Source organism: Falco rusticolus, chromosome 2 (assembly GCF_015220075.1).
Source record: "Falco rusticolus isolate bFalRus1 chromosome 2, bFalRus1.pri, whole genome shotgun sequence".
Classification (NCBI taxonomy): Eukaryota; Metazoa; Chordata; class Aves; order Falconiformes; family Falconidae; genus Falco; species Falco rusticolus.
Window position 1 is genome coordinate 25,935,044 of NC_051188.1, and position 25,268 is coordinate 25,960,311.

General features: G+C 35.4%; 1 protein-coding gene across 6 annotated transcripts in view; it reads left to right on the plus strand.

Moving 5' to 3' along the window:
• The window catches only part of NBEA (neurobeachin), a 509,705-nt gene that overhangs the window by 217,807 nt on the left and 266,630 nt on the right, over positions 1 to 25,268 (plus strand). For 5 of the 6 annotated variants that reach the window (XM_037377448.1, XM_037377452.1, XM_037377450.1 and 2 more), the window contains 3 exons: positions 3,349 to 3,503; positions 7,617 to 7,743; positions 11,334 to 11,461. In XM_037377448.1, the coding sequence (XP_037233345.1) occupies positions 3,349 to 3,503; positions 7,617 to 7,743; positions 11,334 to 11,461 (410 nt within the window). The remainder of the gene's footprint in view (positions 1 to 3,348; positions 3,504 to 7,616; positions 7,744 to 11,333; positions 11,462 to 25,268) is intronic. The other variant, XM_037377449.1, reaches the window with a different exon arrangement.

Here is a 25,268-nt window from a genome sequence, read left to right on the forward strand (position 1 = left end):
GTAAATAGCTACACTTCTTTCATAAATCTGATTTGCCCATTTTCACCATATGTGCTATTGCAGTAGTTTGATTGATTAAAAGAAGGGGCTTTTTACTTGAAAGCACCAAGTCATCCTCTTTCACCTTTCTTGTTCTGCTGTTCCTTTGATTGCCTTGCACATTTTTGACCACTCTGTTGTGGTGTTTGTATAGTTTTTCAATCTCCTTCTTCTGCATGTTATTCTGTATTCTCTCACTGTATTTTGTTCTATCAGCAAGAACGAGACATTTTGACAAGGTCACTATGTGTGACATGTCAGAAAGCCGCATTTTCTTTCAGTCTGGGATGATAACGTCTCACTGATTTTGCCTATTCTTATGGTAGAGAGATTTCTCTTGTTTCTTGATAATTTGTATTTTAATAACACCTGACCTGCTGTAATGTCCTGATTCAGACCTACACAAGAATGTCAACCATATGTAGAGCATTAGTATTTGAGGGGTCTGGGTAGGGTTGTCCTTTCTTACTATGGGAGCTGATTTTCAGTCTTTGACTACACTCCTAAAAAATGAGGTTTTGCCTTTACAGGAAGCCAGTACATTTGGTGGTTGGACTAGATGACCTTTAAAGGTCCCTTCCAACCAAACTATTCCATGATTCTATTATGTCTAAGAAGTAAAGTTGACAGATGTGGTCTTTGCTATGGATAGTTAAGTGATCTTTTGGATACTCTGAAAGACCACTGAGCTGTCTGAAGAAAAGGAGGAAGACTTTGAATTTAGCTACATCTTCTTCAGAAAAGTAGCAGGAAAATAGAAAATACTTCTGCAGCAATTGTGTCAGCAATTTAGCAAATATCAATACCAGACCTTATAGGAGGGAAAAATTATTTTACCCAAAACAAAACAGATCTCACTGACTCGTGGTCTGTCTCATGTTTGCAAACATTATAATGGGTGTGTGTCTAAGGAGGCTGTCCAGCAGACTCCCCCCATCCTTGTGTCCAGATGCTAGGTCCAGGATTTGCTGTAATGACATGGAGAGCATGGGATGCCAGCTGTCAAGTCTTTCTCACATATCCTGGGTTCCTCATAGGTTGGCAACTATTTTCAGGGTTTAGTTATGCCTTTTTTTACCCTTATGGAGCTGTCAATAGTCTGTCCCTACTTCCCCACCTCTCTGAGTCATCACTGTTCATTGGGTTTGCTTCCAAAGTCTGATTATCTTGCAAAGATACACTCATGCCTGTGGTCTTGATGACCTGATAATCTATGTGCCATTAGCTTAGGCAGTTGAAAATGGTTTTTCCTAGTATGTCTTTTCTTCTTGTGCCTCAGCAGCCAAATATTCCCATTCACACCAGTCTTAACCTTTCTATTGCAGTTCTCTACAAAGGTGTTGTAGGTAATGATAGTAGTTTCCTTATGAAATTAAAATATTCAGGAGATGCTCCCACTTAAGATACAAGTCCTAATTTCTCCTTCTGTTTCTTTGGCACTACAGGGCCTCTGCTTTTGAATACGTATTCAGTATTCCTGAAAAACGAGAACTCCAGTATATGAAGTATTAATTGAGACAGAGATCTTTGTGTGTGGATAGGAGCCAATTTTAGGAAATTTCATGGTGTTATGGAGCAGGGTAATCTAACCCGTGTAGACCTGGCTTTAATCACCTGTAGCTGCTGCTATGTAAACACTTCATATTAGAAATTATTATATGGGATTATTAACTACAGACAAAAGCAATTATTTTAGGGTCACTTATCTTAATAGCTATTGCATTGTGCAAACTCATTTTCTCCTAATGTCAATGGAAGGAGACAGAAAATCATCAATATACTTAGAATTACCTTTCTAATAGTATGTGCTTCAGGGTAGTGGTAACATTGTTCAAAACGCAGATACATCAACTGGCACTGTTACCCCTCTAAAAAGGAGTAAGAAAAAATTGTTTACGGATCATTTTGTACACTATCATCATATAAGAGGAGATAAAAAAAAAAAACCAAACTTGTCTATAATTCTCACAATAGCATCAACAATACAATTTACATCACCAGTCCTTAAAATCCAGGGGACACTGAAGATTTAGACGTATATGAACAAACTACTTTACTGTAAAAAGTAGTTCTGCACCTTTCAATCTGTATGTATCATCCTGTTTAAACAGAAGGATAACAAAACAATAACCAAAGGAACTTCTAGAGCAAAATGTGGCCTTATTGCCCTAAAAAGTTGCATTTTCTTGGTGTATTATTTGATCAAAATGATTAATTTTAAAGAAAAGCGTATCTGCTTAACTAGCAAACGTGATGATGATGAAAATATCTTTTGTAACGTTTACAAATATAATTTGTTTCAGGTTTGTTTTTCACTCAGGTTTTCTACTGAAATAGACTATTTAGGAGCAGTTTTTGATAGACAAATGGAAATATTAAAAGGAAAAATGTAAATATCGTTGTCTGCACTATGACAGCTGTCCAGTGCTGAAAAAAAAATTAATTAAATGTCTTCTTAAAAGTTTCCTTCTTCTTCTGTTATAACACATAGAGGAAGTCTTTTAGTTTTGAGATTTGGGGGGAAAAGAGAGTGGTTTAAGATTAGGTGAGAATGTGTTTGAATGCAATGTTGTCTATTTATATCTGATATTATGTCAGACTTCTATAAAAGCCCTGTTCTCTTCTTAAAAGCTTCAAATTCTCAAGACTGCTTTTTAAGCTTTATTTTTAAATCAATATTGTATCAATATTGTGAAAGCACATATTTACTGTGTTCCATTTTAGGTGTTCAATTTACATCATGAGCTGTTGGTTGAAATGAGTGTGAAAGTTTTCCAGAAGGCTGAGTGCAAAATTATGTTTGTTAGTGAACTATATTTGCAAGACCAGTATGTGCACGGTGCTGAAGAATCAGCTACTGTACTCAAATGTTCAGATGGCTGGCAAAAAAATTGTCAGCTTAGATAATTTCAGTAAGATCAACAAATTAACATACTCATTAAGACTGCATGCATGTACACTGCTAGGATGCTGGCAATATTTCCAACACTTAACATTTTCTTTGCAAATCTAGAACACAGGTGATAGCAGTGTTCACAGCATATCAATGAAGTGGCCGGGTCTTTTCATTTTGTGCGCACTGACAGACAGATTAAGTTTCTTGGAATCACTTGAAGCTGCAGACAAAGGATAGGACTATGGTGTTAGGGTCCATTAAAGTAGTCTTACCCTATTTCAGAAAGGTTAAGAAAATTGACATTACTATGTATTCTTCAGCACAGCGTATTAACACAGCATAATCCCATCACAAAAAAAACCTTGCTGACTCCATTGTGCAGTTCTAGTAATCTGCGGTTTCTTTTTCCACAGGAGTGTGGTTGTACCAGTAAAGAAACCCCCTCCAGGTAGTTTGGCTGTTACCACAGTGGGAGCTGCTACACCTGGGAGTGGACTGCCACCGGGTAGTACACCTAATATATTTGCTGCAACAGGAGCTACACCAAAAAGTATGATTAATACAACAGGTATTGTCCTTAAATATTTTTGTGACCCTCATTTTTTCTTGTTTGTTTTTTGTTATTTTTAGTGGTGTTTTGTTTTTTAATCATCTTTTTTGTTACTGTTTTTGTGCTTCTGAATTAAAAACCTGGAAATATTAAATTTTGGCCTTTATTAGAGCCAGTGTTTTCTCTTGGCGTATGTTTGTAATCTTTGAGAGTGTTGAGAGTGCACATTGGACTTGCACAGACTTAAAAAAGTAAATAGCCTTAACACTGTTTTATAAGCGTAGTTTAGAACTGAAATGAGCTAAATTCTCCAGTGCTCTGCAGTAGAGGATGTTTATGTGATATATACCAATTAATCCCTCCTTGTGTGTCAAAGGAAGTAAAGACAACTAGCTACTTAATAAATATACTGTAGATTGTGGAGAGTTAATATTTTGGGTAATTACTGTTTGTCAAGGAAAATTATGCTATGATTTTTGGATGGTTTTTCAGTAAGAACCTACCTAATTTAATTGTAGTGATGTCTTAACAGTAGTTGATCATTGTGACCTATAGAAGGAGGACAAGACCTTCTTTTTTTAATTATTTATAATAGTAATAATGGGATTGTCTATCATCAAGGAGCCTGTTGACCATGGAGAGTGTGATCTCTGTTGAGAAATGAATCCTTACTGAGAGCAACTGACGTTTACTTAAATTCCTTTGAAATGTCTGGCTATGGTCTGTTTTCTTTCTAAACTACACAAAAGCACTTGAGAGAAAAGCTCTCTTCAAGGCTATCACGATTTCAGTCAAGGGTTGAGAAAGTGAAAATCTCCCTGGGGTTGCAGAAAATGGAGGGGGAAGCTTTTGGCATCCTTCTGCTTCATGGAATAATATGAAGGCACACTCATTTTTTTTTTCTTTCCTTTTGCAGATTACCTTTAATACCTGGTAATAGAACTTTGATTTTTCTAAGGATAAAAAAAAAATCTTAAAATCTAATTATCCTGAGGCAGATGGGAGGAATGAATGCTCTGAATAATGTTATCACTGCTATGAACAGTTCCATTTGTGTAGCCACTTCTGTTAATCTTGAACGGATTTCCTTTTAGGTACTCTTATGTCATGCAAAAAATATCCTACATTGGAAACCTTGTTTTCCAATTGATACTGAATAATGTAAGCTTTTCAGACTTCTCAGTGATTAAAGATCTGAACTGTTTGGGCTGGAATGTAGTAGCTCTTCTTTGTAAGTAAGTGCATTTAAAAATCAGTCATTTCCCCGATACCTCCCTTAGTAGAGGACAGTATTGCAGATGCCATGGTACATTCACTGTGGATTAAAGGCTGCTTTTTTCTGGTAGATCTTATAGCTGCTTTTTTTTTTTTTTTTTAATGCAACTGGTTTTGTCTCCTAGTCTATGGATTAGCTTGATTAAAGGAAAAGTATTGATTCAATAGAATTTCAGCAAGTAACAAATTAATTAGTATTATGTGTGTACTCGACTGCTCTAGTAAAGTCTTTTATGCATTAATTCATCTGAATGAGCTTTATTGATGAATTCTCTTAAAAAACAGCTTCAAAAGACCTTCCCCTCCAAACTTTTTTTAAGATTTGAATTTTATATCGACATTCTAAGAATGCTCAACATTATTGACAGTAAAAAAAAAGTAGTCTCACATTGAAAATATATAAATATCTATTATATTAAAATACTCTTTTTGCTGTTTTTAATTAAACTGTGCCTATGGTAGTTAAAACAGTGATTATGCATGTCAGTTTTTGAGATATATACATTGAAGTATCCAGGTACTTTCTGGTTTACATACCTGAAGTCTGTGAAATTATCTATGTTATTAATGATTTTAAAGTAGTGTATAGAATTTCATTGAACAGCACCTGGTTTAGTTTGGGGTTTTTTTGTACTATGGTAAAAAAGAAACAGTATACAATTTTTAGAAACACTAGATGTCCCCCCAAACCTATTTACAGTTGTTTTTACAGTATATCACAGATACTGTAGAAATACAGTTGTGTCTTTGAGGTATATTCTATGCTGGACTTTTGTGAAAGGTGTTTTTTTCAGTTATTCATGGCTTACAGTCAGTGTTTACATTCCATCTGCCATTGCTGTCGTAGTCAATGTCACTGTCACGATGTAATGAGATGTATGTTACTGAAGTCCTTTTAGTGTTTTGAATATATCTTTTAGGAGATAGGTTTTCTTCCTTCATCTCTTTATGTAAGAAACTTGTTTTATAGGGGTTTAGACTGGATTTCCTCAATTTTGATCCTGATTCTCACTTCTATGTTAATCCAGTAGTTCTAGGTCTGCTTGACCTTCTCTTCTGGGAGCCTAGCTGGTTAAACAACTTAGCAACTGCATTTTTAGACAACAACCTTAAATGAAGAAAGTTTGGTTTTGGAAGAAAGAGGGAAGCAACAACAAAAAAATGTGTTACCAGTGCATATATGAATATAAATTTGTAAATAATACATATCTATAAATAATATAAATACACACACACATACACATATGTGTGAGTCCTTAATCTTTTTTAAGCTACCCTATTCTCAGATAAATCGCTGTGATTCCTAGGTTGGGAGAGAGCCTATATTTTTGTGTTTCCTTCTCGGTGTGTTTGGATACATTTACAATTTGCATTTAGTGCAAGTCAGAACCCAGAGTGTCAGCCACCGCCACCTCCCACTGACATTATTAAAACAGACTAAATCAGTTCCTAGTCTAAATCCTGAACCTCACCAGCTACTCTGGTGTCAGCAAGCCCAGCAGATCCTGCTGCATTTTGAGAGTTTTGAATGTAAATTTTCTTAAGCGAGCCAGTGAAAGCTCTGATGTTTACCTTAATTCTTTTATCAGTAAAAAATATTTAAAGGCAAATTAAAAAAAAAACCAAAACCACAATAAATCATCCCTGCTGCCAGAGAATTTTTCATGATTACCAACATTTGACCTCTGCTTCACTGTCAGCTGGCTGCTTAAGCAGTTAAGGAACTGTAAATGCTTTGTAGAGCTTTGCAGGAAACTGAAAAATAACATATACCTATGTAATTCCAAGGACAGTGATGTATCAGCTGCTAAAACTGACCAGCAACAGGGAGCAACTAGTTATCATTTTACAAAATTGGCAGGATAATGCCGCTGATCTCTAAACTGGGGTTCTCCACCCCTCGTTGCTAACTTAGATAAATCTTGTTGGCTGTCGCCCTTGTGTCTGGTAGCGTTGCAGTCCCTCAGGCTTTGAGCTCCGACTACAAGACTGTTCGTTGCTACCTCTCTTGCAGTGACGCGTTGCACAAGGACAGCGCAGCAGAACAGGGACAGCATTTATCACAGTGCTCTCACGACTGTTCATGGCCACTCTGAGCCTTTGCTGGTTTGCTTCAGAGAGGCTGAACTCAGAGTCCCATTTCAGCAAGCATGATAGATTGGCATCTAGCATCTAAGTTTAGCCCTTAGCTCTGACCCCGATCACTTAAAGTATAAATGTATGCTCTGTCTGCATCTTTTTTTCTGGGCAGCTGTTCACAACCCATTGAAATGATACCCCCGCTGCCCTTCCGACTTCTAATACCTTAAGATTCCCCTTGACTCGAGGAAGGAAACAGAAAAACTATAATTAGATACTAGTTTTCCATATTACTTCCTGAAGGAATATGCATTTTCTATTTTCTCTGTAATTCTTAAATTTGTATTTTATTTTCTGCCTGTAGTTGCAACTACAGCAGTCAAGAAGTGTGTGTATATATATATATTATAAAAAAAAGTTAAACTTCTATTCTCCACTCAAGCTCATCATAAATATACCTTTATTTTAGAAAGATCTTGCTTTACAGGATGATGTAAAAATGTTTTCATCTTTGGAATATAATTTGGGAATAATGAAAATGAGGTAAGGATTTATTTTGCCTGATTTTCCAATAGCTTTTTAAGCTTATTATTTTTATAGTAGCAGAATAAGGTATTAATTTATATGATGATCATATCAAATTGTTTGAATTGTTTTAGAATAAACAACATTATTTCCTTACTTAAAAGTAGATGAATAAGACAAGGAATATATTACAAATCTCTAAAAATTATGTTTCTTCAGACTGAATTAAGACCTGTATTTTTTGGGGGACAGGTGCAGTAGACTCAGGATCTTCTTCTTCCTCTTCGTCATCCAGCTTTGTGAATGGTGCTACCAGCAAAAATCTCCCAGCTGTACAAACTGTTGCTCCAATGCCAGAGGATTCAGCTGAAAACATGAGGTACACAAGTTTTATCTTTTAATAACTATAATTTCCTCTCCCACAACTTCAAACATATGAAACTATACAAAGAAAAAATATATAATTTTGCTCATTTAATATGCTTACAAGCTCATGAACAAAAGACTGTCATTCTGTAATGAACTAGAAAAGAAATAAACTTAAATCGAAGGCCCTATGTAACCGGTGAAAAAAAGTATTGGTACTTCAGCGATTTAACACACGATGCAAAAAATGCCTTTTTTTGCTGGTCCTAGCTGAAATGTCAGGTGGTAGTGCAGGTGAAATCATGGCAGGGGGTGTGGGCCCAGGCTGAAAGCAGAAGGGCTGTTGGCTCTGCTCCAAAACGGTGCAAATGGTCGAGACAATGTCCATTTGTGTGGTGTTATTTATTACTTGACAGCATTATGACGCAAGTTAATAAGGTTGTGGTGTAATTAAGCCACTCCTTTTGCTTCTTGTCTTCCTGTGTTGGGACAGTGCTTCACTGGGGCTGACATCTTTTTTAAAATTCAGATACTGAAGTATGTTAAAATTAAACTGGATTTTTAACAATTTTGTTTTTCAGTTATTTTAACCAATGAAATGTTCTTGTTTTTTTCATAAGCATTTTGAAAGTTTTGGTCCTGGACTCAAAGAAAAACTTCAGTTTGCAAAATCTAGAATTCACATTTTGAATGCAGAATCTGAACTCAGAAAATGTTGTGCTCTGAGTAGTAACTGAGATTAGCAACTGAAAAAAATTCTGGGAAGCACAATATCAGAAATGTAGAAAACTTAAAATATAATCAACCCAAGAAATGTGCTTTGGGCTTCAAATAAACAACTAAAAGTTTATTTTGATTACAGATAAATTTTGGTTTCCTTATTATGAATTTGTTGTGCTTCAGCTTTTATGAGGTTAAAAATGAGAGTTGTTTGTGGGGTTAGAGAACATGAAGTGAAAGCTAACTTACCTAAGCTTTCCCTTATAGCTGCTGAATAGGTAAAGAGCTGCTTACAGCTGTAGAATGAGCAGAGGGAAGTGGGCAGGAGAACTACCTTGGACTTTTTGGCATTTAATAGTCTTGATTTGGAGGTAGAGGTCTGGCCTGGAATGGGGTTGGGAAGGTAGCATACATGGGACTGGGACAGTGTGTGCCCCCCACCTCTCTGCACTTTCTTGTGACCAATTCAAGCAGTAGGTAGCAAGAACTATCCACAGAATTATTTGTTCTTTTTGCTCACAGTCTTAAAATTACTTCTTTTAATCTCATATTGCTACTGTGCTCTTTCAACCTTTCCTGTCCAAGTTTATCACATTTATATATGGATAAATTATATATATATATATACACACACACACAGACACACACAATTTTCTGATGTGTGTTGTCTTTAATCTGCAAAATAAATAATCTTGAATTTGGAAGCTGCTAAGAGTTTATTTGCCTTGAATCTCCAGTAATGGAGAGGAAAAACCAAAATACCCATTCTTTACAAAACCCCCTTAAAATCTTAGTTCAGTCATGAAAACTAGTTACATGAATCTCTACGGTTCCTTCATGATTGCAGGATGCATTATAAGGTACAATAATTGTTAGAAACAGCTTTAGAATCAGATCAATTTCTCTCCTTAGTGTGTGTCTACAGGAAAGGCAGTAGATGGGCCACATGCTACCCCGAAACATTTTTGGGGTCTCTACGTATGTTTTTTTCCTTAATTTTACTTGTTCTTTTTGAAACTGAAGGACCAGAACTGCAGTCAGTTTTCAACATGTAAATGCACCAGGGATTTATATGAAGGAAAAAGGATTCGGGTTTTCTTTTTCCTCTATTTAAATATTCATTCCTGTCCTTTGATATGCATTTTTAAACAGTGCTAAACTTTGATCTCACATTTTCACAGAATGCTATTCCCAATTGCCCATTAATAGATCCATAATATACAAGATCCATCGGCTATCCATTTGATAACAAGGTGTTTATTAATAGCTCATCCAAGGTGTAGATTAACAGCACATCCACACCTCCCATATTACTTGATTCTTAAATAAAAATTGATCTTAATTTTAAAACTTTTGACATTGATATTTTTTCAATTGTATGTAAAGTTTTCAGAGCTAAGTGAACTCTAAAATGGGGTCTTTTAAACCAATGTACAGTGAAAGCATATTTTAAAACATGGTTTAGAGAAGACTGGATTAATCTAGTAGGCTTTTTATCTCTACCAGAGAAACTTGGGATAGATTCATGTTGCAAATTACAAAACTCTAAGGTAGTTGCCTGTGTTTCAAATATAGTCAACAGAGACTTTAGCATAGTAAAAGTCAACCAGTCAACTAAAGCAAAGGCTGTTGATATGAATCCATCCTTTGGAATATTAGGAAATCACTATCTGAATTTGAAATGGGAAAGCAGAACATTGAAAGAAAATAAACTATAGGAATTCAGTAAAATAATTTATGCTAATGAAGAAAAACTTCCAATATGTTTATAATATCAGCTTTCTCTTTAAATGCAGGGATCTTTATGTGATCTGAATTTAAAAAAATCCATATTTATTTAATGTTTATAGTTAGTAGATACAGTATAAAATTTAAATGTCAGTGTTCGTTCTCTTAGATCCTGTCAATAAGCATAACTTCTTCCTATAAATGCACTTTTAAATGCCAGTAATATTTTTGTGCCGCAATTAAAGCACAAAGAAAACCCCTTCAGCCACCAGCAATCTGAAAAAGAACAGCAAAAATTATTGGTAGACCAGAATACGTATGTAATTTCATCCCAGTTTTTAAGGAATAGTTCATAACACAGCAGGTTTTTAATCTTGGCATAGGAGTTTCAGAGTGTACAAGTGTTCTGCCCTGTTGAGTTTTAAAGGGGAAGGACTCTTAGGGGTACAGTCCTTAGCACACTGCTGACATTTGCATACTATTGCTAGGTTTGTATCCTCAGACACAGGAATATTTCTGGTATTTAAGAAACAAACTGAAGTCACAACACCTCTTCTCATTGTACAAGTTGAAATTAAGGAACACTCTGGGCTTTGAAGAGTATATATTCTCAGCAGGCAGGGAAGTATAAATGCAATGGCAAAGTTATTTTCCTGGGGTCATGTTCCCTCAAAGCTGAAGAAAAGAATATTGGTTTTCTTGATACCTGTGCTAGAACACTTTCTCATGTACTCCATTGTCTAGCATTGCAATGCCAGATGTTGTGATTTGAAAGCTTGAACGAAAAAGCAAGTTACCTGTGATTGCTTTGGGTGAATAAAATCTCTTTTCAAGCCCTCAACTGTATATAAAATGATGAGATGCATATAAACTGAGATGGGTGAAATACACTTACACTTGACTATCTGACGTTCTTCTTATCATGTTTGAAAATGAGAATAAATTCTGGAGTACTCTGTAAATGGTGTAGAATTTATGAGGCTGACGTAACATTTGCATTTACTTAAAGCCATTTAAACACTGTAAAGCTTCATCAAATTATGATCATCTTTTATAAAGAAGCTTGCAGCAACTTTTAAAAACAGATACGATTTGATATCATTTAACTTCTGTTGTTAAGTGTTCTTCCAATCATGGTGTCTGTTTTTTTCACAGTATCACTGCAAAGCTTGAAAGAGCCTTAGAAAAGGTGGCCCCTCTGCTGCGAGAAATTTTTGTTGATTTTGCCCCTTTCCTATCCCGAACACTGTTGGGCAGTCATGGACAAGAGCTGTTGATTGAAGGTACTGTTTCTGTTATAAGATTATATTATTTTGACAATTAGTCATTTGATATGAACTTTTTTTCATTTTCACTAGACTTCATATAACTATTTTTCATAAATAAATTAATCAGTTGTTAATGTGTTGTGATTTCACTTCCTTGCATTTAATGTCATTTACAGAAATTAAGTGATAGCTCTTGTACCCCTTTTTTTCTCCAAGTGAGATGCTGTGTAAAGATACGTCCTGTCATCTTGGAATGCAAAAACTTCTCTTTAGTTCGCTTTTTCCTCCTCAGAAAAATTATATGTGTTTCAGCCGGACTTTGAGAAACTAGTGAAAAGTACAGTTAAAAAGTGTAATCGATTCCCAAAGAAAGTGAATTGAAGACTGCGCTCCAACATTATTGATATGTGTATCTATATTTGGTAGGGAAGCTATTTGCTTGGGTAGGTCAGTTGGATTCACAAAGATGGATAAAGAGCTGTCCCTATAGGGGAATAAAAAGGGATGACTTTTGAAAAAGAAGTATTCTTGAACACTTCTGAGGAATTTTGTGGGGTTTTATAACTACTTCATAGTTAGAAGATTTGCCTCGTAAGTTGAGGCAGTAAGTAATGCAGAAATTATGAAGAAAGTGCAAAATACAGCAAGCTCATGCAGAAAGTAATGAATCAGTGTGAATGTAGTTAAAATAGTGATAGGGGATTTTGCGTGAGCATGCACTGCTCCCACGTCACATATTCAGAGAATATATTCAGCTAAATAAACTTTTTTCCTTTCAGAATAGTTCTTACACACAATACTGCTGTTTATTGAGAGGAAAAAGTCTCATTAAGGCAGAACTTACAATGTGTGAAGATCTACACAGAAAAAACACACCTTTGTGTTCAAATTCCTAAACTCGTTCTATTATACATGCATTTTATCTAAATATTAGTGTACAGTCTTTCTATGGTCTCAGTTAATACTCCCCACAATGTTGGCCATCTTCTACTCTTAATGCTAAAAATATTTGTACCTTGTAAATGAGATCTTCTAAATAGCCTTTTTTTTTTTTTTTGTCTCGTTATTGTTTAATAAGACCAAGGAATGTTATAGCAGCTTAGTAATACTCGGAGACTTTAGGTATTTTATACTGTTAATTTTATAGCTATGAGTAAGTTGCAGTTCTCACTTAATGACACCTGAAGTTAGTGGTCTGAGATGTTCATCAAGAACACAGATGACTAAGATATTTGATGGGTTCCATTTTCAAGTCTCTTAGTGAAGTTGTTTGCAAAATTTGTAGCAGTGTTATCCTTTCCATTTGACAATTGATTAATTGCACTATAGAATTCATACAATACAACTAAAATTGTCTTGGTTTCACCTGAACTCTTTTATAGATTTTAAAAAATTCTTCACTGATGCTGTTCTGACTTTGTCTTTTGGTCAGATTCATGGCATAAACAAGGCTACAACAGTTCCCAGCATGTGACAAAGACTGAAAAGCTAGAGGCCAGAGGAGCCTCACAGCTATATGGCGGTATGAGTTTATGTCTTTGCCTGTACAGGGAGAGACATGGCTTAGCATTCTTCCGATACCCGCTTGGACTGCCATTCCAAATTTTGTCCCATCTATGACTGAGCCACTCAGTTCAGTCTCAGGAATAGTTTACAAACACTGAGTTCCAAAACAAGTACTGTCCTTCCCATCACTTTTCCTTAATGTTGTGTCTAACCAATCACACTCTTCCTGTTTTCTGAAAAACAGTCCTTTCTTCCCAAGATATTGAAATAGCAATCCGTAAAGAAAAAAATCTGAGTACACCTTGGATTTTTACATTGCAGGACTTGAATTTCTGTTTGCTCCTTCTAACACAGTTGGGCTTTTTTGCTTCTTAACAGAGAACTTAGATGCTTTTATAGTCATTGTGTACTTCTTTTCTTTCTTCACTGCCCGCATGAGACCCTTGTTCTCAACTAAACTGAATTCTTGCCTAGATAATTTGCCTTTAAAAGAGAATTCTAAATTCTCTCATAGTCTGATACCTGATTTGCTTTGAGAAGTTTCCTGTCATTGTTTACTGAAAGCCAGTGTTGGTCCTTGAAGTGCTTGAAAGTGCTCACCATGTAATGGCTCTGCAAAATAGAGGGGTTTAGTGGTGTTATTCAAGATATGTGAGTACACAGAGTTCCTGTGGGGCTTTGATAATTTAAATTTGATTTTATACTGGCAAGCAGTAATTAGCTTGACAGTTTTATATGAAATAGTCTAATTTATTGCTTTATGTCTAAAGGTTTTAGTTATAACAATCAAAAAGGAGTAAATAAACTTTATTTAATCAAGTCTAAGGGTTCTGTCTGTTTTTCAAATTGATCAACATAAAAGTATCTGTTGCATTCCATGAAGCGTGTCCTTTTCTTCTGAGTATTCAAGCTTGAAACACAAAAATACCCTCCCTCCTCTTGCAGTTTTTCAAAACCTCCTTATGGTAAGAAGTCTTTCTCCTATCTGAATACCTCCAGGCATCCTTGATGACATGGCTTTTTTTCTGAAGCTCTCTCTAGTACTCTTGTGCATGCATGTGTATAAGAATTACTAAATCACTTCAGACTTAGTAAGAATATCAAGAGTTTTGTAGCTGAGGTTTTGCATACTGAAGAGAGAGCACAAAAGAAAAGGGAACAGAAAAAAATCATTTTAATAATTCTAAACCAGATTGATTATGCAAACTTTCCAGAAAATCTGATGGTTTGAGTTAGGTGTTGTAAATATATATTTGGAAACGTGTATACAACTTAGTTATGATTTCACCTTTTCACAGTAGTTGAGCTGTCTCAAACTTTTTGTGAAAAATCTTGTAGTCATACCATGCCACCTCATTTTCCTTTAGGATGTATCATCATTCTGTCCCATGGAAGACTGGCTGATTAATTTTTTGAGGAAATTATAGTTAATATCTAAGCAGTGAGTTCTTAAGTTTTGAGTGGAGTTGAAATGACTGGGCTGCAATGATCTTGTCCATCTAGACCAAAAACTTGGACCACTCATACTCAAAATTCTTATTTTTTCTTGTTTGTTCATTTAAGTTCCCAAATGTGACTGGTAGCAGAGGAACCCTATCAAGCTGTAATCTGACATTGCAGAACCTATTTATTGGTAAAACATTTCACATATTTACTATACTGAAATAATACTAATTTTTGTTCCTTTTCCCAAAACCATTTCTTTCTTCAAAAGTATCTTACACTCAACTGAATTTCTAATGTTTCATCAACTTCCCAAAATATTTTATAACTGGAAATTGTCCTCAATGATAAGTTAAAAAGGATTGCTTTGCAATTGGATATGAATAGCTTCAGAGTGTACCAAAACCAGCCCAACATTACTGTGGTTCATCAACCGAGGTTCTCCCAGTGCCTCAGAGAATAGAAGTTGCAAAGGTTAAAATTGTCCGTATAAAATCTAATTGGAAACAAACATGCAATATGTGTAGGTCACATATTTGAGCTTAGCAGTGCTCGTTGTGGAGTTCCATTTAACACTTGCACAGATATGTTTTTACTAACTCTCATTTCCATATGGTCTGCAAATTCCCTCCATGTACAGTACATTACGATATTCTAGCTTTTAGGTGAAAATGTTACAGGCAAGTGTAATCTGATCTCTATCCAAAAGAAAAGTTATATCCTTTTTTTGTCAAGCACAGATGGATAAAAGTATTTTCACTACAGCTATTCTTGGAGTGTCCTGAACTCTAATAGGTCCAAGATTGAAACATAGTCACATACAATGCTTTCCCTTCTCCTTAGTGAGATACCAAACAAACATTACCAGTGCTTTTCATTTTCCTATATCACTAGCTGGGTAGAAGCTCAGCCAGGTAGTCCTTCTCCAAAAGAGCTCATACAGATTCTTTGGCATGCATTTGATATGTTTCTGGTACATGCACAATTCAAATCAGATGAAAAAGAAAATGTTTTTGTGCTGATAGGAGCAGAATTCATTTCTCTTCATTAACTCACCACATGGCCCTATGAAAATATTCAGTAGAAGTGGTGAAGGACTAGCTTTGTATGCTATTTGACAGGAGGCTTCTTGAAACAATTGAAAAATTGCCCAAAACATTCCTCTGGAAACCACAGATAGAACTTGGATGCTAAATGACATTGCATTAAAAGCTCCCAAAGACCACAAGTGTGGCATCACTGTAGCATCCACCAGTACTGGCACAATTAGTTTCTGATTTGCTTAAACAATACTCTTTTGTATTAGATAAAACAGGACAACCATTTTCCTAAGACACCGTAGTAATCTGGAAATCCTTTATACTTTCTGGGGAAAAAAAGTAATTTTTGGTGCTTAACATGACCCTTGGTTTTCTCTTAGAAACTTCTCAGAACCTTTGTATTATTGTTGTGCTCAGGAGCACAGATGCTGTAAAGCAGAGCTTGCATGCTCTTGCAGAACTTTTATTTTCCTGTTCATACTATCTTTTATCTCACTCTGCCACATGCTAAATGTTTTTGTTTGTGTGTCCAGGCATGCTTTCTTTCAACTAATCAGACTTTTTGGTAATTGCCTACTAGTGTGTAGCACAGCATGTAGCCAACATTCTGAACTAAATAAATGAATAAATATTACAAGTAAGAGAGAAAAGGAATTAAAAAATTAGTGTTATGATTTTCAAATTTCCATTAACTGGAACTAACAGCACATAAGTAAAACCTGAAGCTATTCATAGAAATTTTATATAAGCCACTTTTTGATCCTACTTTGATATTTTTATTAACAGTCTTTATTATGGTACAGAATTGTTCCTGGCAAAGCTAACTGCTTAGACAGAGATACAGAAAATGAGAAGCAAGGGCATTCCACTGGAGAGAGGTGTTGAATCATTTTGTGGAATAACCGAAACTCAAGAAAAAGCCAGATTTCAGCACAGCCAAATGCTGAGTCTAATCTCTAGGAACAAAGAATATAAACTATACATAGAGGGTAGGAGATATTGGATGAAGCCACACAAAGAATTTAGGGATTTTTATAATAATTAGTATACTCTGGGCTTTCAGCTCAGTGCTGAGGGAACAAAGGCTTGTCCAATATTGGATGCCTAGGAAGAATAAATGAGGAGGTGATTTCATTTCTGTGCACAACTTCAGTGAAACTCCTACCATCTGGTTCTATAGTCAGCACTTCAAGAATGATACGCACACGCTGCAGAGGGAACAAAAGAGCAGGACACAAGAGCGATTGATGGATGGGAGATAAATGCCATGAAGTACAATGTAAGGAGCTTGAACTGCTCCATGTACCAAAGAGAAGAGATAAAAAGAAGTTAGATACTACAGGATGTCTTAGCCTTTCTACCAGCAGAATGCCTAATGAGAGTAAATAACATTGGGAAACTTTACTAGGGCTTACCATCAAGTACTGTGATCGATGCTACTTGTAGTCTTTATGACTGTTTTACACATTCTTTCTAAATATAGTCTTAAATCCAGCTTCTCAGGAGGAAAAATGTCATGTATTTGCTGAATAGGTTTGAAGCTTCTTTGTGGCTTTGGAGCCTGTGAATACTCACTTCCTCTGTGCCATACCCTGCAAGGTGTGATAGTCTGCGTTAACCTTAATTTGCTCTAACGTTGCCATTGCTGCATTTGTTCACATGGCCATAGACAGATGTACTTTAGCATCAACTAGCCACCTGCAGGGATCAGTAAAAAAAGCATGTTTTCCCTTGTTCTGCAGTTGACAATATATCATCTTCCCTTAAGGCATCAAAGATGGTCAGTGTTCAAAGTCACCGAAGCCTAAGTCAAATAAGCCTTTCTTCTGATTTTTTATGTGTGTTTGTGTGTATATGTTTATATATATAAACTGCGTTTCGTTTTTTATTTAAGAAGTTCTTTAATCATTACCTTGAAGCTCATTTCAGTGTGAGACATTTTCTCCTTTCTCTGCATAATGAAGTTTGTCTATTCAGGCAAGCCTCGTGCCAGCTATAATTTGGTCCCACATTTCAGAGAGTCCTTGCAAGTGTATGAGTGCATAGCCATACATATACTTTAATGTGATTTCTTGAGGATGTGAGACTTATGTAATCAGACTGGCTGAGAAGGATCAGCCTTTTACTCCCTTCATAACTTTTCAACATGTTGGCCAGTTTCAACCAATTCAACAGAGGATGCTTAAATGATGCTATTTTTACACAATATTCATGAATATAGGTATCTGTTTCAAGAAAAGATACCCTATAATTTCTTGGCTGAGGCAGTAGTTATATGTGTATCTCTTAATCAGCTTCAATATTTGCTCTGCACTATCATTTGTGGTATGTCATCATTGTGCAGTGAATAAATGGAAGACTGAAAAGTAACTAAAAAAATCTCTTCTGGTTCATTTGCAGCTGTGTAACATACTGTGTTGGTACAATACTATGGATATTGCAGCATGAGGAACAGGAAAGCAATTGATAAAGCAGGACTGAGAGAGAGAGAATGAATTTAACTCTATTAGACATCAGAGAATCCCTGTTAGAAATCAAGTTGAATGTTAAAAATGTTTCTGCGGGGAGGTCAGGCTAGTGTCATTTGCAGCATATGTCTCACAGGGTGTGATCACACTGGTCAGTCAGAATCAGGATTCTTATGGATTGTTTGGTTTGTACTGGGGCAGGAGCTCTGTATTGGTTTTCAAGGCTAAGGAGTGCATAATGTATTTCTTCTCTGCCATGCCACCTCTCACTCCTTTCTTTCCATGTGCCCTAGGTGTCTCGGTGTACTTCTATGTTTAGTAAGATGTGATGCTGCAGGCTCAGCACAGTGCAGTTAAAGCCAGTGAATTGCCTGACCCTATCCTCTGGAAGACAGACTTCCTTAATTTGTAGCAGTAGGATTCCTGTTCATAGATTTCTTTTTATCTCTTGCTGTAAACACTTGCAAAAAGATCCCAATGAAATTGCATTACTGTCCAAACACAAGCCCCGTTTAGATAGTGAAGTTGAAACAATGAGTTACAGATAATGCTTTACTTCAGTTAGTTTAAAAACATTCATCATCACTAACAATACATTGAATAACTTTATATTGTTACAAGATTTGAGCATTGATTTGCATTGTGAGGATGTTTCTTATATATTTTCCTTTATTACTTTAGAATTTCTGCAAGTAATTTGCAAGGTTTGGGTTTTACCATGAAGAAAACAATAGGTAATTTTGAATGAGGGCACAAAACCCTTTGAAATCCTCCAGTGGATAGAATTTAAAATGCTGGTAGTGATTGAAATCCTGACTGCACATGTAATCCCTTCATCTACAGGGGAGGGGAAAAAAATCACGAATTTCAAACTGCTATTTATAGGCTTGTAAGAAATCTGTTGTAAGACATTCTCTATGATTAGCTCTTAGTGTCTTACTGAAAGGCTCCACAGTATGGTCATGTTTCTGCAAACACTTTGTGACTGAAAGTGTTTCTTACTAGAACACATCGATGAGTCAAATACACATGGAGACAGAAAACACCACCCTTTTTCCAGAAATGTATATGGTAGGAACAAATAAATGATGAAAGGTGAAATGGATATTCAAATCTGCCTCTATTTATACATCCTCCAGCGGAATCGAGGTTCAAAGCTTTGCAACTTCCACATTGTTTTTCTGAATATGCTACTAGTGACAAGACAGATCCCAATCCTAGCATTCAGAGGAGGAACTGAAGAGCAGGTGCTACAGCAGAAGTCTATTATTTATGCACAGTGAAATCTTCAAACTGTAATGATCCCCACACCAGTTACAGAACATTTTTCTTCATATAATATTCCTTTATGATGCCTTTAAAGGGATATCATTACAAACACACAAAAGTGAAGAAGATACACATTCATTCCATTTTGAAGATTTAACTCTTAAATTACTGAAGTTCCTGTGTGCAGAAGTATGTTCTGAACAGATGTTTAACATGGCAGGAAACAACATAGATCAGAGATCCAGATAGCAACTAGGAAATGCATAGCATCTGGCACCTTTTTGAAAGTAAACCTGCCAATAATTAATTAAACATATGAGCCACTCTATCCCTGTCTAATGAATTGGACACTTACTAAGATGTATTAGACTGTGTAACAGAGGTTAACTGCTCATGCCCTCTCCTTTGTCTTTGGCTTGTGTGGTCCAGAGTAACTTAAGGGTAGAAATTGTTGGCACTCAGATTATACGTCCTTGATTGTATTATCATTGTTACGTTAATTAATAATCAAGATATATGTACTGTCAAAAATGTATGGCGTTTTCATTAGGCAGAAATTGGGCATTCTCATTAGGCAGAAATCTGTTGCTTTGCTAATGAAGAAAAAAATGACTGAAAATGTGAGACTAATTGTAAAGTTTAGAATCAACTACATATACTCAACAGAAGGGGTTAAGAGAGTGCAGCAGTAAAAAAAAAACACAACCATGCCCTCAGGAAAAGAAAAGCTGGTAGCAGTGTAAAGTGGTCAGGCTTGCTGCAAAGAAGGTCTGAAAATTATCCTTGAAAATACAGAAGCTACTAATATTTGAAGTTACTAAATTACTGTTTAAAGTGCTACTGTAAAAATTATATTATTAGAAACCAAACAATAACAATTGTTGTTCTTTTAAAGCACAGAAATAAATGCATAAAATACTAGAGCTTTTAAAAAATGAGAAAGGGAGGTTTTTGTGGTCCTTGGGTCCCACTTACCTCCAGCAGTACTGGGTACTTTCTCACAAGTTTCTTTTCCAAGCTAGTAGCCTGTATTCTAGTTGCAAGCCGTAAAGCCTAGAAAGGGCTGGTCTTTTCTTCTTAAAACTCTAGAAGAATAACCTCCCTGATGAATTCATACTCCTCCTTTGTCCTAATACCATGTAGGTCAGATGTCCATCTGTCTGCCTTCTCATTCTAACTTCCAGCTTTCATGGAAAATAATTTTCTTTTTTTCTCTTTTTTTCCCCCCAGTAAATTTGGCTCCTACTACAAAAAGAATAGCAAGAGACCTCTTTAATGTTATTTCAAGGAAATATTTTTTAAAAGATTCTTGAGAAAGTTCTTAACATGTACAGGCACTGCTGTCACATAGCCTGTAGGTGGACTCATTATATCAGGTATACAGCAGTGCAGCATAGTAACACTGGACTAAGTTGTGCAATTACTTTATTATTTTTTTTAGAACAGCCACCTTCTTGCCCCTTATTATTTTCTCCTCTACTGTCCAGGTCCAAAGAAAAACGAGGTGGTATGCCAAAAAGGTATTCAGTATCTACAGGATGTTCATGCTGTGACTGAAGCTCCCCACAGGCAGAGGTTCTCTGGTTCTTATTCCACTTAATTCATCATTCAGAACTCAGCAGGGGATTCTGCCTGATTTTGGACTTGAAACAGTTAGGCAGGTATTTGCCCCACCCTTTGTCCTCTAAAGGCTTAAAAATGGAATCAATCTACTTTATTATCCCAGCAGTATTTTCCAGAGAACTACCTAGCTCTGATAAACTATAGGGTACAAGTAACATCTCTGTATCAGATTTTGCCTGGAAAGATGTAATTCTCATGAGGCAGTCTAATAATCCTTTTCCATGTAGCCCATGTCCAGGTTCTTTACAAAACTAACTGCATTCTGGCTGGTCACAGTTGCTCCTTCTATACTCCTTAACGCTGTGTGTACTTATCACCTGTTTTTCTGACCCAGACTGAAACATTTTAATCAGTGACCAATTTTACAAAACTGCCTTACTTGCCCTGATGATTCGAAGGCACTTCTACAGTTCATCCTATTGGATATGGATGTGCTTGTTTCCACGCCTTCAAGGCATAAACATAGAATATTCCACGAAAACTCTTGAATCATTTAACATGACAAACTACTACACTTGAATCTTAAAAATATACCTATATATAGAGCCCTTCATTTTTCATAGAAATAAATGTTAACGATATCATAAGCATTAATAGAACCATCAAACTTGATTTATCTAGATGTTAACAGACTCCCTACAGACTTGGGATTATTTTTGCAAGAACTAAGACAATACATCTTCACTGCGTTCAGTGTAATGTTATGTTAAGATTTAAGTCCCCCAAAAAACACAAACCTGCTAAACATATATTGTCTTATATCATGTCTTATTTTTGTCTGTTGGTATGTGGAATTTTATGATCCAATCTTTTTATACTAACAGTGATGTTGTCTGTGGAGATTTTCTTGCAGTGGGAAACCCTCATGCTGAAAGAACTTGTCAGACAACAGAGACAGTTTTGATATGTCAAATTAAGATGGCAAAGTGATGTCAAAGCAGGTCTAGGGAGAGCCCATAACAATGTTACTGTCAAGTAAATAAAGAAAACTGAAACACAAGAAATACAAGTTATTTCAAGAGATCTATGACTGCGGTACAGTTCTGTGTTTTGAGAGACACTGTTTTAGAATGATTACCATTTGTCAGTAGGGCTTCAGGATAGGAGCAAGATCTGGTGGCTGCCAACCAAGGTCAGCAAAGTTCAGTGTGGAAATGGAGATGTTTTTTTCTTTGTTATCAAAATCTCAGAAAGAATTACCATTTAAACAAAGTATTAGTTCACCAACAGTTTGCTCAAGTAGATACAAAAATTAGCTGGTGGGTTACGCTACACAGGAGATCATACCTATTTAAAATAATGGTCATCTTAGGCTTGGAAATTTAGGAAATTTAGGAAATTTAGGAAATTGGAAATTTAGCTACATGAGTTCAGTGAGGTTTTGATATACTTCCTATTTGTAGCTTCACTGGTTCACTCACTGATATCTCAGTATGGCCCCAAGGTTGCCAAAGAGAAGAAATATAAGAAAATAAGGACCAGTAAAGAATAAGGGGTTTTACTGCTGTGCAGTTTATCCTTTTCTCACCTTCCTTTTTTGTTGTTCACCATACGCACATTTCAGTTATGTCACGCCATGATGATTCCCCCCTAGTACAAGGAAGGAATGTAACAAAGAACTAGAAGGTAGTACTAGAAAGAAGGAAACAAAAGGCAACTATTATGTTTTATAAAAAGAGGGAAGAAACAAAAAAGAATAAATAAGCACAGAAAATAGGGCATCAAATAGGAATAAATTATAGACTGAAACTAAGGAAAAGTTGATAAATTTCAGGAAAAAAATAAAACCTCATACCTAACGAAGAAATAACATCAAGTAATGCATTTTCAGGGAAAGTGTGATATGCTACACACTGCCATTTGGGATCATAGTGATGATCCCTCCTGTCCAGGAGGTCACTTTTGACAGCTTTAGATAGAATTGGAAAAGATTCTTAAGATGAAGAGAAAGCATTTTTTACTAAAATGTAAAAAAAAAAAAAAAAAAAAAAAGAGAAACCATAGGTTTACTAAAGGTATAAACATTTGCTTGTGTTGGTGAGTGAAATTAGTATTCTGATTTCTGTTTGTATACTTTTTTGAAAACAATGCACTGTTAAGGTAATTCTTCCCATATTAATTTCCTGTAACACAGATCTGAGAGGACATGAAGGACTGAGAAAAAAGAAAAGGAGGTGTAGATGTTTCTTCATTTAAATAAGAACACTGTGAGGGATCTGTAGAACACAAAATCTCAGAAGAGTTGGTTTTTCCCAGATGTATTTAATATGTGAAAACTTCTTTGTTATTGGGTGTTTTCATTTAGTAGTTTTTCTACAAATTGAATCACAAAAAAAGCAACTTGATCAGGAAAGGAATGGCATCTTGAGAAAATACCACACCAAAACTTGAAACACATTTTACATTTTCATTTTAAATTAATTTGTAAATATATTTTTCCATTAATATTTTTTCTTACTACATCCATTGAAATAAAATATCTAGGGCAGCAGCTGTGGCAAAAATTTAGCTACAACTTTGAGCCATATTATAGGATAAAGGGGAAAATAAGACGACTTTCAGGATCATATTTTAATATTCACAGTGGACTGTTTGGTGTTTGGAAAATTATTTGAATGGTTTTCATTGAGATTCTTTCTAGATAAATAAGAGATTTGGATTTTCCAGAACCTCTAAGCGTAGTGTATTTTTTAGTTCTTCCAGGCTTCCACTGAGATAAAATGTTTATAAGTTACTCAAGCCTACCTGAAGCTAAAGTAGACTTTAACAGAAAAGCAATAGCTAAATTTTATAGACATTTTCAAGATTAGAGGTGTTTTTATTTGATCAGCTGCAGTGCAGTGTGATAACCAGTTCAGTTGTTTTGATCCATTGTCTAGAAGGGTGCTTTAGAAGAGAAGGAAACACATTTCGTTTCCAAAATAAATTCTAGTATATAAGTATCATCCTTCCAAAAAAAAAAAAAAAACCTGTTAAATTTAGCAGGGAATTGTTTTCTTAATAATTAACATTTGTGTTGTATTCTTTTATGTGAAAAGAGTAATTTTGTGTTATTAATGCTAACTAGAACAAGTTCCCAACAGATACATGATCAACTGATATAAATTTTAGATCTGTTCTGGTATCGCAGTTAAATAGGCATCACTACCTCACAACAAATTAAAGAGATCCCTCCAAAGAGATCCTATTTTAAAAGAAGGATAGAGAAACACAAATGCACATATTGAGTAAACTCCAATGGACCATTGGCCAAGAAAGAAATTACCACAAGTGCTAAATGAAAAACTGGATCAGTTTTTAAAATCTTCAGTGAGATATGGAATGGAACAGTGGTAGTGGATTTTATTTTATAGATTGAGTAGTCTCCTTCTCATTTGATGAACAAGAATTTGTGCATCCCATTAGCACTAATGGAAAATTAACAAAAATTCCATACGTCGATGTAAGACTAGACTCTTTACAGTAATGTAACACCAGCATCAGTTTGTCAATATCATTACAGCTCATGACATCATAGTACTAAAGTCTGTAATTTTAAAAAGTAAATCATTGATATGTAGTAATAAATCCCCTCTCTGTGGGTATGCTTTCAAGTGTTTTTGCCATTCGGTGATTCCATCTGGATATTTTATAGTCGTCATTTAGATTCCTTTTTAATAACTGCAGTGTGAAGAAGTATAGGTTTTCTTACTTTAATAGCATAACATAAAATAACTCAAGAAACTGTTACATAACATTAATATTCTTTTAAATGTCCTAGTGTTAAGGCCCATTTTATTTTACAAATTTGACTAAAGGGGCAGAATCATTTATGTTGGGGTTGAACAGATTAAAATCTATTTTTTTGTGTTGACCTACCAATGTTTACAGTGTTTATCTGAAGATTTCTGATAATATTTAAAAGTTATTTCATTTGATAACCTGGATGATACCTTTCCTAGATTTTCGAGCACCAGATATAAAGAATATTGCATATATTGTACAGTGTCTTTCACCATAACAAAAAATCCTATAAGAAGTATAACTGTCTTGATCAACTCCAAAAGCACTGAGTCAAATTCATATTCATTATGTTTTTCTGTGTCACTCTTCTGTTCTGACCTACCCATACAAAGGATGGTCTGGAGTACTAATACAGCCGTCCTTCATGGTCCCTAGAGTTGGTGGTGATGTTGTGTTCTGCCAGTCAAGGCTGCTGAAGGGAATTGTTAAATCCATAACCCTGACTTTGTTATTTTTCTGACTTACATTCTTTAGAATAGTGATTCCTTTCATCTAGTAAAAGTAAAGATGTAATTATTCTGCAACATGGCTATGATTTCCATCTGCAGACTTTCTGCAATTCCTGAATATTTGCCAGCTTTTTCTTTTCATAAATTAAGACCATTAGTGTAATTTAATTGTCTACAAAATATATGACATATGTATGGTTCTAAAACCAATTCTGAGTGTAATCTTGTAAAACATTACATT